General features: G+C 41.0%; 1 protein-coding gene across 1 annotated transcript in view; it reads left to right on the plus strand.

Moving 5' to 3' along the window:
* CSE1L (chromosome segregation 1 like) overlaps positions 1 to 20,186 on the plus strand; it is a 48,058-nt gene that overhangs the window by 2,436 nt on the left and 25,436 nt on the right. The window contains exons 2-7 of the mRNA XM_010383865.2: positions 9,978 to 10,073; positions 13,183 to 13,325; positions 16,448 to 16,549; positions 16,621 to 16,766; positions 17,423 to 17,513; positions 19,198 to 19,305. Of these exons, the coding sequence (XP_010382167.1) occupies positions 9,989 to 10,073; positions 13,183 to 13,325; positions 16,448 to 16,549; positions 16,621 to 16,766; positions 17,423 to 17,513; positions 19,198 to 19,305 (675 nt within the window). The 5' untranslated portion in view covers positions 9,978 to 9,988. The remainder of the gene's footprint in view (positions 1 to 9,977; positions 10,074 to 13,182; positions 13,326 to 16,447; positions 16,550 to 16,620; positions 16,767 to 17,422; positions 17,514 to 19,197; positions 19,306 to 20,186) is intronic.

A 20,186-nucleotide genomic window follows, 5' to 3' on the forward strand; every position in this document is an offset into this window, starting at 1 on the left:
TGGTATATTCCTATGATTAGAAAGCAGAGGGTAGGTTGAAGTGTTGGGATATGTTCTTCATATATGGGTGCCAGATAATTTTCATTCATTGGATCTCTTTCCCTATTCGCAAATTTAAGGCCTTGGGAATGGTTCTCTAATGTGTTGAGGACATATCTAAGAAAAAGGCAGACATATTGGATCAGCTTATGTCACAGATGTCTGTGAGATGGCTTTGGAAAGCAAGGTTTTTATTCCAGAAATCTCCACCTATAACTGAGAGCCTATGGGAAGATGCTAGACTTAGGTCTGGCCAGTCATTCAACAAGAAGAACTTGGAAATTTAGATGTCAGGCATAACTGATTTATTGTGATGCTTTTTAAAATTTTTAAATTGTGTATTGATAGGGATTTCCAAAGATAGTTCTGTGGAGAAAGAAAAGTATCACCCTCTCATTTAAAGGTGATAAAAATGAATTCTTCTATCTCTCTCTTTCTTTTTTTTTTTTTAAAGACACAATCTTACTGTGTTGCCTGGGCTGACCTGGGCTCAGCCTATCCTACCTCAGCCTCCCAAGTAGCTAGGACTACAGGCGTGCACCACCACACTCAACTAATTTTTATATTTTTTTGTAGAGATGGGGTTTCACCATGTTGCCCATGTTGGTCTCAAACTCCTGGAGTCAACCAGTCTGCTTACCTCGGCCTCTCAAAGAGCTGGGATTATAGGCATGAGCCACCCTACCTGGCCAAAATAATTTTTTGTTTCTAGTTTGAGTCATTTTTAGATCAGTAACACTTTTTGCATTTATATATTGCTAATATTTCAGAATGTCAAAGTACCTTTACTTGTGGTCACATAAGATAATTAGACCTTGATCTTGTTGATAATTATGAATACCTGTAGAATGTTCTCTAAAAGTCCCTGATTTCTCTCATTTTCTCAAATCAAGGATAAGCTTAGAATTTGGTTTTATAGACTTTATCAGTAAGGCGATATAAAAAGGATTTGTTGACAAATAGTTCCTTAAAGAAAATTCCCAAAGAATAAACTTCGGGAGGCCAAGGTTAGTGAATCACTTGAGCTCAGGAGTTCTGGACCACCCTGGGAAACATGGGAACCCCGTCTACAGAAAGAACACAAAAATTAGCCAGGTGTGGTGGTGGGTGCCTCTAGTCCCAGCTACTTGGGAGGCTGAAGTAGGAGGATGGCTTGAGCCCAGGAGGCAGAGGTTTCAGTGGGCCAGAATTACACCGCTGCATTTCTCCAGTCTAGGTAACAGACCCAGACCCTGTCTTAAAAAAGAATATTAAGATTCTGGGATCTATGTAGTATTTTAACTTTGAGGGATTATAACATGCATATTTATGTAACCCCTCACTTTTTCTAAAACTTAAAAATAGTCCTACCCTAGCATCTTAACTTAATCATTTTAGGTTTCTTTCTATTATGTGGTTTTATTTATTTATTTTTATTTTTATTTTATTTTATTTTATTTTATTTTATTTTTATTTTATTTTTGGAGACAGGATTTCACTCAGTCACCCAGACTGGACTGCAGTGGCAAGACCTCAGCTTATTGCAGCCTCGACCTCCCAGGCTCAAGCAATCCTGCCTCAACTTCCCTAGTAGCTAGGACCACAGGAGGGTACCACCGAGCCCAGCTAATTTTAAAATTTTTTGTAGAGACAGGATCTAACTATTGTTGCCAAATCTGGTCTCGAACGGTCCTTGGGGTCAAGTGATCATCCCATCTCGGCCTCCCAAAGTGCTGGGATTACAGAAGTGATCCATCTTGCTCAGCCTGTTGTGGTTTTAGAATCTAAAAGGTTGTGTCCACCTCTTCCTGTTTGATACAGTCAACCAACCAAAATAAAGATGAAGAATAATATTTTTGATGGAAACATCAAAGGTATCTAGCTTTTTAAAATCGTACAACAAATATATACTAGGTGCTCATCACTATTGTAAGGCTCTAGGGAGATAGCAGTGAACAAAGCACAAAGTCCCTGCTTTCGATGGAGTTTGCAATCTGGTGAAGAAAGAAGCACAGTACATGACAAAAGAAGTTAATATGCCTGATAAAAAGTACTTGGAAAATAGTAGAGTAAGGGCATGGAGAGTAACTGAGGTGAATCCTCTTTTAGATAGGATTGGTGCAGCAAGGCATCTCTGAAAAAAAAATGACATTTGAAGAGTCCTTTCAGGCTGGGCACCGTGGCTCATGCCTGTAATTCCAGCACTTTGGGAGGCTGGGGCGGGCAGATCCCCTGAGGTCAGGAGTTTGAGATTAGCCTGGCCAACATGGTGAAACCCCAACTCTACTATAAGTACAAAAATTAGCTGGGCGTGGTGGCACGCACCTGTAGTCCCAGCTACTTGGGAGGTTGAGGCAGGAGAATCGCTTGAACCTGGGGGGGGGGGGCTGCAGTGAGCTGAGATCACGCCATTGCACTCCAGCCTAGGTGACAGAGCAAAGACCCCTGTCTCCAAAAAAAACAAAAGAGTCCTGAATGAGAATGAAGTAGGCAGTGAGAACCATGTAGCTTTCCTTGGGCAGAGGTCTGCAGGCAGAGGGAACAGTAAGTACAGAACCCTGAAACAAAAGTGAAAGCACTGGCATGTTTGAACAGGTAATACAGGATAAATCTATCTTTTTTCAGAGACAAGAGTCTCACTCTGTTGCCCAGATTAGAATGCAATGGCATGATCATAGCTCACTGCAGCCTTAACATTCTGGGCTTAACCTGTCCTTCTGCCTCAGCCTCCAGAGCAGCTGAGACTACAAGTGTTCGCCACCATGCCTGGCTAATTTTTTTTATTTATTGTAGAGACAGGGTCTCACTTGTTGCCCATACTGGTCTTGAATTCCTAGCCTCAAGTGATCCTTCTGCCTCGGCCTCCCAAAGTGCTGGGTTTACAGGCATGAGCCATTCTGCCAGGCCAGAACAAATCTGAAAGTTCACTTTCTTGAAGTACTTTTGAATAAACAGATTTAATTGTGGCAGTTAAGTTGGTCATTTGTTCATCTGACATTCATGCAACTGAGTTCCCACATTATGTTGGGGCTGCTAATGATTGATCCTGAAGGAATAATCTCCAGTCTTGACTGGAAACTCATGTTTTGCTGGGTGACTGACATGTTGTGACTTATCCTTTAGGTCATACAACAAATGCTTACTAATAAATATGTACTGTCTGCCAGGTAATGCTGAAGGTCCTGAGCATATAGACAAAAGTCCCTGCCCTCAGGAGCTTGCAGTCCAGTGTGTGTGTGAGACGACAAAGAAGTTAAAGATGATTTCAAATGAGGGTAATTGCTAACACAGTAAAACAAGGATGATGTAGATGGTAGTCGTAGAAGGCCTTTTTGAAGAGTTGACAGTGGGCTGAGTGGTGAATGGTGCCCATTATCAAATTAGAGGATGAGCATTATTATGGTCAGGGAGAACTCTTGTGGCCAGTTTGTAGAACAGAAGGCTTTTGTGCCTGGAATGTAGCAAGGGCCAGGAAGAGGTAGGAGATGAGGTCAATAGATGCCAGATTGCGTGGACTCTTGCTGTGGTAAGGGATTTGGTGGTGGTGGTGGTGGTTGTTTTGGAGACAGGGTCTCACTCCCATTGCCCAGTCTGGAGTGCAGTGGCCTGATCACAACTCACAGCAGTCTCAACTTGCTGGATCTACAGGTGTGTGCCGTGACACCTGGCTAATTTTTTGTATTTTTAGTAGAAACAGGGTCTTGCTGTGTTAGCTCAGGCTAGTCTCAAGCCGGCTCAAGCAATCCACCTGCCTTGGCCTCCCAAAGTGCTGGGCTTACAGGTGTCAGCCACCGCACCTGGCCAGGAATTTTGGTGTTTAATACAAGTAATTATGAGGAATTTAAGGAGTTTTAGTTGAGAAATAATACAAATGCTAGAGAAATGTAATGAAGAAAGTGAAATGCAGATTTATTAAGTGTTTTTTTTGGCCGGGCGCGGTGGCTCAAGCCTGTAATCCCAGCACTTTGGGAGGCCGAGACGGGCGGATCACGAGGTCAGGAGATCAAGACCATCCTGGCTAATACGGTGAAACCCCGTCTCTACTAAAAAATACAAAAAAAAAAACTAGCCGGGCGAGGTGGCGGGCGCCTGTAGTCCCAGCTACTCGGAGGCTGAGGCAGGAGAATGGCGTAAACCCGGGAGGCGGAGCTTGCAGTGAGCTGAGATCCGGCCATTGCACTCCAGCCTGGGCGACAGAGCGAGACTCTGTCTCAAAAAAAAGAAGTGTGTTTTTAAAAATCAAGAAAATAAGCCCTGTATGGTGGCATGTGCCTAGCTAGTCCCAGCTATTCCAGAGGCTGAGGCAGGAGGTCTGCTTGAGCTCAGGAGTTAGATTCCAATCTGGACAATACAGTGAGACCCCTGTCTTGCTCTCTCTTTTTTTTTTTTTTTTGTTTTTTTTTTGTTTTGTTTTTGTTTTTTGTTTTTTGTTTTGAGACGGAGTCTCGCTCTGTTGCCCAGGCTGGAGTGCAGTGGCTGGATCTCAGCTCACTGCAAGCTCCGCCTCCCGGGGTTTACGCCATTCTCCTGCCTCAGCCTCCCAAGTAGCTGGGACTACAGGCGCCCGCCAACTCGCCCGGCTAGTTTTTTGTATTTTTTAGTAGAGACGGGGTTTCGCCGTGTTAGCTAGGTTGGTCTCGATCTCCTGACCTCACGATCCACCCGTCTCGGCCTCCCAAAGTGCTGGGATTACAGGCTTGAGCCACCGCGCCCGGCCTCTTTTTTTTTTTTTTTTTAAAGACAGAGTAGATCTGTGAATCTCCCCCTGCACCCTCCCCAGGCAAGTTTCTAACAAGCTACCTTGCCTGAATCCCCAAAGGTAGAATAAATTTGCATATGGCAAAGAAAGGCCAATTTTCTTTAACTCAGATACACTGATGTTAATGATTTAACTTGACCACAGCAAACTAACTTTTTTTTTTTTTTTTTTTTTGAGACTGAGTTTCTCTCTTGTTGTCCAGGCTAGAGTGCAGTGGCGCAATCTCGCCTCACTGCAACCTCTGCCTCCTGGGTTCAAGTGATTCTCCTGTCTCAGCCTCCTGAGTAACTGGGATTACAGGCATGTGCTACCATGCGCGGCTAATTTTTATAGAGACAGGGTTTCACCGTGTTGGCCAGGCTGGTCTCAAACTCCTGACCTCAGGTGATCTGCCCCTCTCAGCCTCTGAGAGTGCTGGGATTATAGGTGTGAGCCGCCACACCTGGCCCAAACTTTCATGATTTCATAACCGATCCACCATTTCAACACAGAAAAAAGGAATAGGAAGATACATAGATTAAATCATTGCTTTCCAAAGTGTGTTCTATTGAAAAGGGGTTCTATAGCCAAATAATGGGAGAGACTAGGCAATCCTCCCACCTCAGCCTCCCAAGTAGCTGGGACTACAGGGCCACACCACCATGTCCGGCTAATTTTTTGTATTTTTAGTAGAGATGAGGTTTTGCCATGTTGCCTGGGTAGGTCTTGAACTCCTGGGCTCAAGCGATCCATCTGCCTCAGCCTTCCACCAATGGAGACTCTGAATTAATCTATGTAAACCAGTAACTTTGTGAGTTTAAAGTGCTTTGTATTGTGAGTCTCCAGAGTGGGGCAGGATATAATGTGTAACATTTTCCAAACTTGTGACATAAAAAAAACCATAAAGGGTGTAGCCTCTCAATAGATTGTATGTGTGGTTTAATGGGACTTGATTTTCACACCTATAGAGTGGTACACCCTGGATTAGAGGGAGTGATTAGGTAGGTGGTGGGATCTACTCAGTCAGTCAGAACATTAGCTTCCTGTGATAAACACATTTTCTAATTAAGGGGAAGGACTGCAGCATGTAGAATACAGATAATTCTCTTTAGAAGGTTGGGGTTTCTGGCTGTTGGGGAGTGCCCTACATAAGCACAGCATTAGATATATTTTCTTATTTTCTGGCTCCCTGCTGCTCAGTTGTCCTCTGGCTGCCCTCTTTTCACATCAGCCTTTCTATTGTGTTGTGAGTGCTTTCACTCTAGGTCAGTCCTCTGTCATTTCCACCTAAGAGGCAGCCTTGGGTAGTGGAAAGAGGGTAGACCTATGGAGTTGGACTGTTTTGAATCTGATCTTTATTTATTAACCATGTGTGACTTAGTCAACCTGAGTGCCCTTCTTTGTGTGTAAAATGGTTGTGTGGAATAGATGATACGATGCCTATGAAAACATCTAGCATCGTGTGCCTAGTTCATACATGTGACACCTCCCCCATTCTGCAAACCATTAACAGCCCAAAGGTCCTCTACTCCACTTACTCCACTTTCATTACATTTTTACCCACTTCAGAAAACGTTCGTGGCTTCCCCATACATTAAATCATGGCACCCTTCAGCCAAATATGGAGGAACTATATGATCTGATCTTGATCTCCTAGTCCACTATTCTCTCTTCCCATCTCTGTTACTTTGCTCACACAATTTATTTTGGCAGGTGTGCCCTCGTCCTACTTTGCCTATTCAGATATACATATTTTTCAAGGTTCAGCTCAAGGCTTAGGCCCTGGGAAACTCTTGGATGGCCACATAACCCCGTGACTCCCTTCTTAACCTCCTAACATTTAAGGTGCTGTCTTTGTGATTCATTTGGCACTTCAGAGGACAAATGTTTCAGAATTTGGGATTTTTTTTCGATGCACGTACTGTGGATTATACAACATCCCCAGTGGGGCTTGGGGTAGCACCCTGTAATCAAACATATTGATATTTCTTTAGTGAAACAAAGTTTCATACTAAGTGAGATAAATCTGTGTTGATAGCCTCAGGCAGTTTAGGCTGGTTTTGCTTCCAAGTGAGTTTGCCACAAACTTTTTAAAAAAAAACAAACTTTCAGTTTTTTGATTTTTGGATTTCATCACTTTAGTAAAGGGTGTATAGGCCTGTACTTGGCATTTCAGTTGTGTCTTGTCTTTCGAACGGAAGCTCCTTCCGTAATAGGAACAGGAACTTGATTGCATATTGTCATAGACATTTTAAAAATAAATGGGTCCTGGCATGGTGGCTCATGCCTGTAATCCCAGTGCTTTGGGATGCCAAGGCAGGAAAATTGCTTGAGGTCGGGAGTTCAAGACCAGCCTGCGCAACATGGTGAAACCCTGTCTCTACAAAAAATACAAAAATGAGCCAGGCATGGTTGATTGCGCCTGTAGTTCCAGCTACGCAAGAGGCTGCGGTGGGAGGTTGGGGCTTGAGCCCTGGAGGTCGAGGCTGTGGTGAGCTATGATCATGCCCCTGCACTCTAGTCTGGGCCACAGAGCAAAACTCTGTCTGAAAAAATAATAAAATTGTTTAAATTCCTGACTGTGAATGTGTAATAGATAAAAGTGATTGTAAGATTAGAAAAGTATGAAGAGAATAAAACTCTCCTTATAGCCATTACCTAGATGTTATCACTGTTCTGCATTTTGGAGTATATTTTTGTTTTCTTCTAGATGTGAAGTTTTTTTTGCATAAATCGAATTTTGATATGCTTGAACTTTTTCCACTGACCTTTTTTACATTTTAAAAAAAGTGTGTGTTTAATTTTTTTCTTCTTTTTCATAGAAACCTCTGGTTAATTTGGTGCATGATTTCCCTGAAAGGGCTCCACTTTCCCATCTACATGTGGCTATATATCTAAAAGCTTCCTAATGGGATCTAAGCATAAGTGGAGTTTTCTAAAAGTTGTTTGTTTGTTTTTTGTTTTTGAGACAGTCTCACTCTTTCCGAGGCTGGAGTGCAGTGGCACAATCTTGGTTCACTGCAGCTGCTGCCTCCAGGTTCAAGCGATTCTCCTGCCTCAGCCACCCAAGTAACTGGGATTACAGGTGCACGCCACCACGCCCAGCTAATTTTGTATTTTTAGTAGAGACAGGGTTCACCATGTTGGCCAGGCTGGTCTCAAACTCCTGACCTCAGGTGATCCACCCCCCTCAGCCTCCCAAAGTGTTGGGACTACAGGCGTGAGCCACTGCGCCCGCCCTAAATTAGCTTTATTGAAGTACAATTTACGTACTATAAGATTTATCCATTTTAAGTGAACTGTTTGGGAAATTTTAGTAAATTTATGAAGGTTATGCGTGTGTCACCACAGTCCAATTTTAGAACATTCTGTCACCCCCAAAAAGTTCCCTCAGTTTGCACCTAATTTTATCATCTCATCAACAGGTTGAAGACCGTAAAGCTCCATTGATAAGATTCCCAGGATTTGTGGTCTGTTGGTAATCATGCACATCTGACACTTGTACTTTGTGTATGTGCTGTTTCTGTTTTTTTTTTTTCCATTTTCCTTTTAATTGGGTGGGTTCAGACTCCTTTTTTTTCCATTTTTAATTGACAAAATTGTATATGTTTATGATATGCATGTTTTGAAATATATGTACACTTTAGAATGTCTAAATCTTGCTAATTAACATATATATTACTTCACATGCTTGGGGTGTGTGTTTGTGTGTGTGTGTGTGTGTGTGTGGTGTGTGGTGAAAGCACTTCAGATATACCCAGTACTTTTCAAGTATACAATACATTATTATAGTCACCTTGTTGCACAATAAATCTCTTGAACTGTGTATTTCTTAGCCTACGTTTTACTAGTTAAATCGGCGTAGGCCATTTAGTTAGCTTAAAATTTGTGGACTGGGCACGGTGGCTCACGCCTGTAATCCTAGTACACTGGCAGGCCAAGGCAGGAGGATTGCTTGAGTCCAGGAGTTTGAGACCATCCTGGGCAACATAGTGAGATCGTGTCTCTACAAAAAATTTTTTTTTAATTTGTCATCTGTTAGATGTGAAGTTTTTTGGTCACTTACAAGCATATTCTATGATTTAGTTTTGTTTAAGCTTTATGAAAACTTCTAGAATCATAATCTTAGCTGTCATCTTCTGAACTCTAGAATTTATCTCCTTAGATGCAAATTCTTAGCACATTGTTTGTAGTATTTGCGATTACATGTTGTACATGAAGGAATATATTGTTTCTTTAATCTCAGAACTTTACGTGGGATATTTATTTGCTGTTTAAAATTTTAATTTCTTATTGTGGGGCTTTTTTTTTTTTTTTTTTTTTTTTTGAGACAGGGTCTTGCTCCATCACCCAAGCTGGAGTGCAGAGTGCAATGGCACCATCTCAGCTCACTGCAACCTCTGCCCCCAGGCTCAAGACATCTTCCCACCTCAGCCTTCTGAGTAGCTGGGACCGAAGGTGCCCACTACCACACCTGGCTAATTTTTTGGGTGGGTTTGTTTGTTTGTTTTGAGACGGAGTTTTGCTCTTACCGCCCAGGCTGCAGTGCAATGGTGCGATCTCAGCTCACTGAAACCTTGCCTCTCGGGTTCAAGCGATTCTCCTGCCTCAGCCTCCCAGAGTGCTGGGATTACAGGCATGAACCATCATGCCCGGCTTCAATTTTTTTGTAATTTTGGTAGAGACGGGTCTCGCCCTGTTGCCCAGGCTGGTCTCTAACTGCTGAGCTCAAGCAATCCACCTGCCTCAGCCTCCCAAAGTGCTGAAATTTACAGACCTGAGCCACTGTGCCCAGGCTCCTAAGTTCCTCCAGTGATTTTTTTTTCTTAACCTTTGTAAGCCCTTTCCCATAGCATTAAATCGTATAAACTTCCTGATGACTTCGAGCGGTCCTTAAGCTTTTTTTCTTTTTGAAATTTGAATTTTCAAAAAAATTTTCTTTTTGAAATTTGAATTTTTTTTTCTTTTTGAAATTTCTTTTTGAAATTTTGGGATTTTTTTTCATCTCCCTTATCACAAAATTGTCTCACTGTTGTTTTGGGGGAAAAAGACACATCTCATTTGCTGGACTCTTGTCTCAATACATAAACTCTTTATTGCCCATACAAGAAACAACAGATGGATGACTTTCAGAGGGACCCATAATATAAATGGATTTTTTTAAATGTAAATCACTTTTTCCTTAAGTGACCAGTTACCCAAATCTCATTTTATATTTTAGATCCTATAGCAATGGAACTCAGCGATGCAAATTTGCAAACACTAACAGAATATTTAAAGAAAACCCTTGATCCTGATCCTGCCATCCGACGTCCAGGTAAAGAAAATAAACGTTTTTTGGTTGATTAATTCCTTCAGGAGAGGTGAGAGAAACCTATGTATTATCTGCCTCCTTATAAATATATTTAAAAAAAAGATTGGTTCTCAGCCATAGTTTATATGTGTTACAGCTGCTATACCATGGTGTGTTTCTTTTTTTGAGTAAAATAGCTTTTTATTTGGCATCTTCTGGGATTAAAAAGTACTAGTTTAGGGATAAAAAGTACTGACATGTTTAGAATGCTTTGTCTTTGACCTTTTCCAAAATACCCACTTAAAACTTGCCTGCTTTAGAGATAAAATAATTAGGGCATAGAAAAGAGAGTAATTGCCTAAAAAGTGATTAAGTGAATGAAACCAAATAATCAGTTACTGTCTCTTAGTTTTCTGTTGGGTTTGATTTAACTAACATATTTTAAGACCTGGAGCTTTTTTTTTTCTTTCTTGAATCTGACCAGATTCTATTAAAAACTTAGAAATAAAATTTTGAACTCAGGTGTTCACAGGACTCAGACGTTAAGTTAAATGAGGGAGCTAGGCCAAATAGAGACTGGTAATATCAGGAGAATACATGCCCTGGTTAAGTGGCAAGTGTTTTTTGGAACTAGCTAATTTTGGGGATTCAGACAAGTGTTGCAAGATCAGATTTCCAATTTTGCTTGAAAAATAAGGATATTTATATGAAGTGCCCTCAGTTTTAAATATTAGCAAGTAACTTCAAAAGATTTTGGGGCCGGGCGTGGTGGTTCACACCTGTAATCCCAGCACTTTAGGAGGCCGAGGTGGGCGGATCACGAGGTCAGGAGATCAAGACCATCCTGGCTAACATGGTGAAACCCCGTCTCTACTAAAAAATACAAAATCTTAACCAGGCGTGGTGGCGAGCACCTATAGTCCCAGCTACTTGGGAGGCTGAGGCGCAAGAATCGCTTGAACCCAGGAGGCGGAGGTTGCAGTGAGCCAATATTGCCCCCACTGTACTCCAGCCTGGGTGACAGAGTGAGACTTTGTCTCAAAAAAAAAAAAAAAAAAAAAAATTTGAAATACAGTGCAAACCAAACTACTACTGGGCCAGATATATCTTGTGAGCAGTTATTGATCCTTGATGTGGGCCATATTAAAATGCTCTTAACCTGTTTCTTCAAAACTTACCAATGTGCATGCTCATAGAGGATTTTGGAAGAGTTCCATGAGAAAGAGAATGTGTGTTATATATGATGAATAGAATCATGAACATGTTAATGCATCTATCCTATTCTGGAAAAGTCTTCGTGGTTTCTGAGACGGAAAATTAGTTTTTCTATTAGTGTGTAAAGAAGTAATGTGTTCCTGGATAAAGGGAAGTTAATGCCTCTAATCTTCTTAGACTTTCAAAGAAAGCCGTTGCCAACACTATTAATTTTTTTTTTTTTTTTTTTTTTTTTTTGAGACGGTGTCTTGCTCTGTCACCCAGGCTGGAGTGCAGTGGCGCAATCTCGGCTCACTGCAAGCTCCGCCTCCTGGGTCCACGCCATTCTCCTGCCTCAGCCTCTCAAGTAGCTGGGACTACGCCCGGTTAATTTTTTGTATTTTTAGTAGAGATGGGGTTTCACCGTGTTAGCCAGGATGGTCTTCATCTCCTGACCTCGTGATCTGCTCGTCTTGGCCTCCCAAAGTGCTGGGATTACAGGCGCGAGCCACTGCGCCCGGCCAGTTATTTTTTTTAAATAGTGTATGAGGCAAGGGTTCTGTTGCTTTATGAATTCAGGACAGAGTGTAAAAATAATCTGGTGTTTCTGGGAAGTTGGAAACATAGCATTTCTCAGGGATTGAGACTGACTGACAAGACTGACTCAACTAGACTTGTTGAGACTCCTTGAGTGTGCAGAAACATATGCATATGAATATTGTGGTAAGTTGAAAGAAATGAACACAGAAAGGAACAGACTCAAACTCACTTCCTGGGTATTTATTACAATTTAGGAAACAGACTTGGCAATTTACATGGGCTTTTCCTCAAATCATGTATGTAGTGTGTTGCCCTGTACAAAATGCTGGCTACTATGTGGAGGAAACAAATCATTCTGTACTCATATAAAACGCTAGTATGTTCCCTCCTAAAGAACATTTTTCAGTTTAACAGTCCTCATCCTTCAAAAAAAACAAGATAAGCACAAAGCAGGGAGAGTTTGAAAATGTCAGTGAAACTCTTGGGACTCAATCAGAAAGAGGGAAGGTGTTAAATGATACATGAAATCAACTTTTCAAAAAATATTAGAATCTTTGGTGTTGCCTTATGAAGCTAAAGATAGGAAAAAATTAAGAGAAATACTGTACTGCCATCACACGTGATAAACCCAGGAAATTTATCCCAGAATGTAATCTGGGTTGAAAATATATTGGTAAATTTTTTGGATAAATTCATTGCTGGTATTAAGAAATTTTTAGTTTTTTTTTTAGTTCGACAAAAAAGCTTAGAGCTGATAAGGTAGAATAAGGACTGCACTAAAACTTTTTCAGTGGTGAAGCCTAGCTATGTGATCTTGAACAAGTTGCTTAACCTTAGTGCCTTGATTTTTTAAATGCTACCTACTTTTCTGGGTAATAGTGACGACTAAATGAAATTTTATATTTATACATAAATAAATATAAATATATATAAATAATATATATTTACATATATATGTAAATCGCTGGACCCATATGGCTAATAATAATATATTAGGATGAATTGACTCATTTGCTCTTCATCACTAGCCTATAGAAGAAATATTAGTACTAATAGTACTAATAATACTCCTTTCTGGAATAAGACATGGGTATATGAAGTCTTGAAGTCACTTAATCTCTCTGGGAAGCAGCTTCTCTTGCAGATGAGATGATCATCCAATTAGGCCACTTTATAGGTTTGTGAGAATCATGTGAGTTAATGGATGGTAAAGTGATTTGAACAGTGAGGCATTATATAAGTTTAATGTAACATTATATAGAATCCATTTAATAGAAAAGTGAAGCCCTGTAGACCCACAAATAACCTAATCTTTTCTCTTTTTTTGATATGTATATGATACATATATTAGGTGGAAAGATTTTTATCTTAGTCGTCTAACATGAAAATTCTTTTACAGCTGAGAAATTTCTTGAATCTGTGGAAGGAAATCAGAATTATCCACTGTTGCTTTTAACATTACTGGAAAAGTCCCAGGATAATGTTATCAAAGTATGTGCTTCAGTAACATTCAAAAACTATATTAAAAGGAACTGGAGAATTGTAAGTATTTTGTGAATACATAATTTAATACCCTGTATGTTTATAAGGTTTATATAAGCAGTGTTCTTCAAAGATAAGGCACATGCTTGTAGTCCCAACTACTCTGGTGGCCGGATCACTTGAGTCCAGGACTTCAAGGCTGCAGTGAGCTATAGTTGCACCACTGTACTCTAGCCTTAAGGATTCAGATATGGATCAAAGATAAAGTTAAACAGGACCTTTTTCCAAAGCTTCTGTTATTTCATTTGAATTTATATAAATTTGTCCAGCTTCATACCTCAGGTTGCTAGGGAGTGAGACTTGGTCTTAATCTCCATTATGTTTGGAATTTACACTTTACTCACCGCCTAGTGACGAGACATTGTGGGAAGACAGTCTGAATAAATGAAGTGATTTCTGATATTGGAAAATTAAAGCTGAGAAGAAATCAGATACATAGAAAATTTGCAGAATTTAAAATAATTTAGATTTCAAATTTTTGATAAGGTATTTTGCCCTACGTCTTGTGGGATATATATATGTATATATATGTATATATATATATGTATATATATATGTATATATTCTAATTTTGAGATTAAACCTATTTTATAACAGGTTTAATGATTAATAAATTATAAATTAAGAAACAGGCATTTTTTCCCTTAGCTTAGGACAGTGGTTCTCAATTGGGGGCAGTTTCGCTCACCAGGGGACATTTCGCAGTGTATTTGGAGACACTGGGGGATTGCTACTGGAATCTAGTGGGTAGAGGCCAGAGATGCTGCTGTGCATCCTACAGTGCACAAGATAGCTTCGTACAACAAAGAATTATCTGAGCCAAAATGTCAGTGATGCTAAGGTTGAGAAGGCCTGGCTCATGATAGAGAAAAAGATGAGGCTTTTTTGTAGTGATAGCAGATGTTACAAAGTATTAGCAGTTGACAAAAATCATCAGTTTATCTTAAAAAGTCAACTTTAAACCGCTCAAAAACTTCTTAGAGTCTTACTTTTTTTCTCACTCCATAAAAGAGAGAGTAAATATTGTTTTAAGCCTGTATGATTTCTCAAGTATCACCATGAGTGGTAAAGAAATCTTAGGCCGGGCGCGGTGGCTCAAGCCTGTAATCCCAGCACTTTGGGAGACCGAGACGAGCAGATCACGAGGTCAGGAGATCGAGACCATCCTGGCTAACACTGTGAAACCCCGTCTCTACTAAAAAAAAAATACAAAAAACTAGCTGGGCGAAGTGGTAGGCGCCTGTAGTCCCAGCTACTCGGGAGGCTGAGGCAGGAGAATGGCGTAAACCCAGGAGGCGGAGCTTGCAGTGAGCTGAGATCTGGCCACTGAACTCCAGCCTGGGCGACAGAGCGAGACTCCGTCTCAAAAAAAAAAAAAAAAGAAAAGAAATCTTAGAGGCCAGGCGTGGTGGCCCATGCCTGTAATTTCAGCACTTTGGGAGGCTGAAGTGGGTGGACTGCTTGAGCTCAGCAATTCAAGACCAGCTTGGGCAATAAAGTGAGACCCCATCTTTACAAAAAATATAAAAATTAGCGAGGCATATGGTGGTGCATGCCTGTAGTTGCAACTGTTAGGGAGGCTGAGATGGGGGGGGATCGCTTGTGCCTGAGAGGCAGAGGTTGCAAAGAACTGAGATCATGCCACTGCACTCCAGCTTGGGTAATAGAGCCAGATACTGTCTTTTAAATCTCAGAATGTTTAAAAGTCCATCTCTACTGGTAGACATGCCAGCCCTCTCCCTCTATTTTGATTTGTAAAACTAGTGAGACTTCTAGAATCTCTTTGGGTGATATAATCTAGGATGCATTCTAACTAGTAATGGTCAAGAAATTTTCATAGAGGACTGGATACGGTGGCTCACGCCTGTAATCCAAGACTTTAGGAGGCTGAGATGGGAGGATTGCTTGAAGTCAGGAGTTTGAGACCAGCCTGGACAACAAAGTGAGAACCCCATCTCTACAAAAAAATTAAAATTAGCCAGGTGTGGTCATGTGTGGTGTGCATCTGTGGTCCTAGCTCCTTGGGAGGCTGAGGTGGGAGGGATTGCCTGAGTCTGGGAGGTGAAGGCTGCAGTGAGCCAAGGTTGCATGCTACACTCCAGCCTGGTTAACAGATGGAAACCCAGTCTTGGGGAAAAAAAAAAAAAAAATTGGTAAGATTTTTGTTCTAAAGTGAGAGCTAAATTGAAGCTTTTGGGATGTGTATGGATTAAGTAGCATATATCTATAAAGATTTTAATTATGTGTCCTGATTAGTTTACATATAAAATGAATTTTGTTTGTTTGTTTGTTTGTTTGTTTTTTGAGACGGAGTCTTGCTGTGTCGCCCAGGCTGGAATGCAATGGTGTGATCTTGGCTCATTGCAGCCTCTGCCTCCCAGGTTCAAATGATTCTCCTGCCTCAGTCTCCTGAGTAGCTAGTGTTACAGGTGCCCACCACCACATCCAGCTAATTCTGTATTTTTAGTAGAGATGGTTTCACCATGTTGGCCAGGCTGGTCTCAAACTCCTGACCTTCAGTGAGCCATCACACCTGGCCTAAAGTGGGAATTTTTTTTGAGACAGAGTCACTCTTGTTGCCCAGGCTGGAGTGCTTGGCACCATCTCGGCTCACTGCAACCTCTGCCTCCCAGGTTCAAGTGATTCTCCCACCTCAGCCTCCCGAGTAACTGGGATTACAGGTGCCTGCCACCATGTCCGGCTAATTTTTGTATGTTTAGTGGAGACATAGTTTCACCATGTTGGCCAAGATGGTCTCAAACTCCTGACCTCAGGTGAGCCACCTGCCTCAGCCTTGCAAAGTGTTGGGATTATAGGCGTGAGCCACTGCGCCCAGCCTAAAATGGAAATTCTTAATTGGCATCAAGGAGTAAGAGAAGTTCACTAATTTATATGTAAAATATTTGCATTTGGGAGGGAATGTACATTTTTCTGGGGAAAGGGTTCACGCTGTCACCAGATTATTGAAGGAATCTGTGACCCATTCATGTAGAGGGAAACTAAAGACCAAACCTTCATCTGTTTTCTTAGAAAATTAGGAAATAAAGTTATGTTTTACCTAAAATCATAAGGATATGAATATGGATTTTGTGTTACTTCCTCAGTTACTGCTTTGCTTTTAGGTTGAAGATGAACCAAACAAAATTTGTGAAGCCGATCGAGTGGCCATTAAAGCCAACATAGTGCACTTGATGCTTAGCAGCCCAGAGCAAATTCAGAAGCAGGTAATGTCGCTCTGCTTTTTACATGGGCTCCTCTGTAAAGCTCTCATCTAATTAATCTTTTCCTCTCCCAGTTAAGTGATGCAATTAGCATTATTGGCAGAGAAGATTTTCCACAGAAATGGCCTGACTTGCTGACAGAAATGGTGAATCGCTTTCAGAGTGGAGATTTCCATGTTATTAATGGAGTTCTCCGTACAGCACATTCATTATTTAAAAGGTATTAATGCATAGATTGATGTTTTTAAAATACTTTTTAAAGTGGTATTTGCTTGTGTAAACAGTTATGTTTTTGTGACTGTTGTCATTCCTTTGAATGTGATCATCCTGGAATGAGAGCTGAAGCTTCTCTATTGTGTTTGTTACTTCTCAACTAGGATTATTGCTCTATTATCTATGAAATACTTAGTCTTAATAAACTGCTTGATTTCTTTAAAAAGAAAACTGGCTGGGCATGGTGGTTCACGCCTGTAATCCCACGCTTTAGGAGGTCAAAGTGGGTGGATCACCTGAGGTCAGTAGTTTGAGACCAGCCTGGCCAACATGGTAAAACCCTGTCTCTACTAAAAATACAAAAAAAAAAAAAAAAAAAAGCCAGGTGTGGTAGTATGTGCCTGTCATCCCAGCTACTCGGGAGGCTGAGACAGGAGAATCACTTGAGCCTGGGAGGTGGAGGCTGCAGTGAGCCGAGATCAAACCACTGCACTCCAGCCTAAGCAACAGAGCAAGACTCCGTCTCAACAAAAAGCAAGAATTCCCTTTGAATTTCAGAAAACCATCTATCCATAGATGTCCAATCAGTATCTCTCCTTGAAGACCTAAAGTAAGTAAATAAAAAAAACTTGTAAATGTATCTGTTTTACCTTGCTTTTCTAGATACCGTCATGAATTTAAGTCAAATGAGTTATGGACTGAAATTAAACTTGTTCTGGATGCCTTTGCCTTGCCTTTGACTAATCTTTTTAAGGTATGGAATGCATCTTGATGATACTTTTAAATTAATGCTTTAAATAGCTTGAATGTTTGTATACGTGTTAAGAGAACGCTTTGAAAGCTTATTTGATAGATAATGTTTAGAGCATTTCTTTTGAAAAATTTCAAACCTACACAGAAATAGAGATGGTATCGTGAACTCCCATCTATTGTGACACAAATTTAATGGTTAGCAACGTTTTATTTTTTCTGTTCCCTTTCTTAGGAATATTGTAAAAGCAAATTCCAAGCATCATACCATTTCACCCAAGTATTTGAGTATGTGTCTCTAAACATATTTTTATTTGACTATGTTTGGAGTTTAATTAATTTATATATTTATACATTATTTTACAGTTTACAGGATACTTTCCTGAATGTGTTCTTGGCGTTTGCGAGAATCCTATAAGATTTAAAGAAATACATAACTACTTTTTTCTTTTTTAAAGACAGGGTCTCACTCTCATTGCCCAGGCTGGAGTGCAGTGGGCATGATTATAGCTCACTGCAGCCTCAACTACCCAAGCTCAGGTGATTCTCCCACCTCAGCATTCCAAGTAGCTGGGACTGCAGGTGCACACCACCACGCCTGGCTGCTTTTTCTCTTTTTTTTGAGATGGAGTTTTGCTCTTGCTCACTGCAACCTCCGCCTCCCAGGTTCAAGCAGTTCACCCAGTACGCTGGGATTAGAGCCTGTGCCACTGCACTTGGTCAGTAAAACCTGTTAATTGCATTTAGAATGATAAAGAATTGGAAACAACCTAAATACCAAGTGGCAGGTGAATTGTTTAATAAGAGCATATAAAGAGAGTTTTGTAGGCCGGGCGCGGTGGCTCAAGCCTGTAATCCCAGCACTTTGGGAGGCCGAGACGGGTGGATCACGAGGTCAGGAGATCGAGACCATCCTGGCTAACACGGTGAAACCCCGTCTCTACTAAAAATACAAAAACTAGCCGGGCGAGGTGGCGGGCGCCTGTAGTCCCAGCTACTCGGGAGGCTGAGGCAGGAGAATGGCGTAAACCCGGGAGGCGGAGCTTGCAGCGAGCTGAGATCTGGCCACTGTACTCCAGTCCGGGCGACAGAGCGAGACTCTGCCTCAAAAAAAAAAAAAAAGAGAGTTTTGTGTAATATATTTTTATATATGCACAGATTGGGAAAACGTAGTTCAGAATATTAGCATTGGACTTTTTAGTGCCATTATGAACAATTCAAAAGTACATACTTGAACTATTACTCACAATCTCTTAAGTGACTGTATATTATTTAAAAGCCAAGGCCATGCATGGTGGCTCACGCCTGTAATTCCAGCACTTTGAGAGGCTGAGGCGGGCAGATCATGAGGTCAGGAGATCAAGACCACCCTGGCTAACATGGTAAAACCCCATCTCTACTAAAAATACAAAAAAATTGCCGACCGTGGTGGCGGGCGCCTGTAGTCCCAGCTACTTGGGAGGCTGAGGCAGGAGGATGGCGTGAAACCAGGAGGCGGAGCTTGCAGTGAGCCGAGATTGTGCCACTGCGCTCCATCCTGGGTGCAGAAAAGTAAATAAAAAGTAAATAAAAGCCAAACTTTGGAGAAGAAGTATGAATAGTCTCAGCTTAGTGCAAGGCTGTTTCACTAAGATCAGCATGCTGGGTTTACGATGCACTAAAACGGTGTTGCTAAATTCCTTTCCAAGGCCACTATTGAACTTTGCAGTACCCATGCAAATGATGCCTCTGCCCTGAGGATTCTGTTTTCTTCTCTGATCCTGATCTCAAAATTGTTCTACAGTTTAAACTTTCAGGTAAGTTAATTTGATTTCTTGCTTTTGGTTCTTACTCTTCGATGTTAAATAGAGAGTTTTCTTTCTATTTGATGAGACTTTTTTGCCAGCATTGATTTTTCTAAAAGAAAAGGTTTTTTCTGACTCCCCCTATTTATCTATAGTCTTCTGTTTTATGATATAGTTCCTACAGATGCTAATGAGATGTTTCATGGAAAAAAGCAGTATTCTTTTGTGTCTGGTAGGTTAGCAAAACCCCCCATCCTAACTCATTCTTGGAGAGTCACCCTGTACACTGTTTTACTGACGGCATTAAGAAGCTAGATTTCTGAGGCCTTCCTCTTTCGTTCATTTATATGGGTATTAACATTTGGGGAATCATGTTTTGGTTAGGGGTTGCTGTCCAGCTGATACAAAAGGACTTGTATTGGAAGCCATATGAGGGAGACAAAAGGCTTGAAGTACCAGACTTTGAAAGGGGTAAGAACTAGTAGTATTTCAGAGGAAACATAGCCACAGGGTTATAGCAGGGAATGCCTAGTTACCCTGTTGCTACTGAGATAGTGGCCTCCAATCATTTTTTCTGTTCTTAATCATTAATTCAAGATTCAGGACCAAGAAAGGGGTGTTAATTGGTACAGATTGTTGCTATACTGCGATGCAAGGAGGACCTAGCCCATTCATTGTTTGTAGCCAGTACCTGAACTTATCTTCACAACATGAATAAACTCATAGTGGTAGGGAGAACATTCCCCAAAAGGAAATTGGGTTGTTTTAGCTAGAATAGGAGATGAACAGCCCAAAAGGACATGTCCCACATCAGTGTTCAGCTGGATAGCAGTTTGAGAAGTTCTTACTTAAATGAGTACTACTGTTTTTGCTTACACCGTCTGAATTCTGAG

This window comes from Rhinopithecus roxellana, chromosome 13 (genome assembly GCF_007565055.1).
Source record: "Rhinopithecus roxellana isolate Shanxi Qingling chromosome 13, ASM756505v1, whole genome shotgun sequence".
Lineage (NCBI taxonomy): Eukaryota > Metazoa > Chordata > Mammalia > Primates > Cercopithecidae > Rhinopithecus > Rhinopithecus roxellana.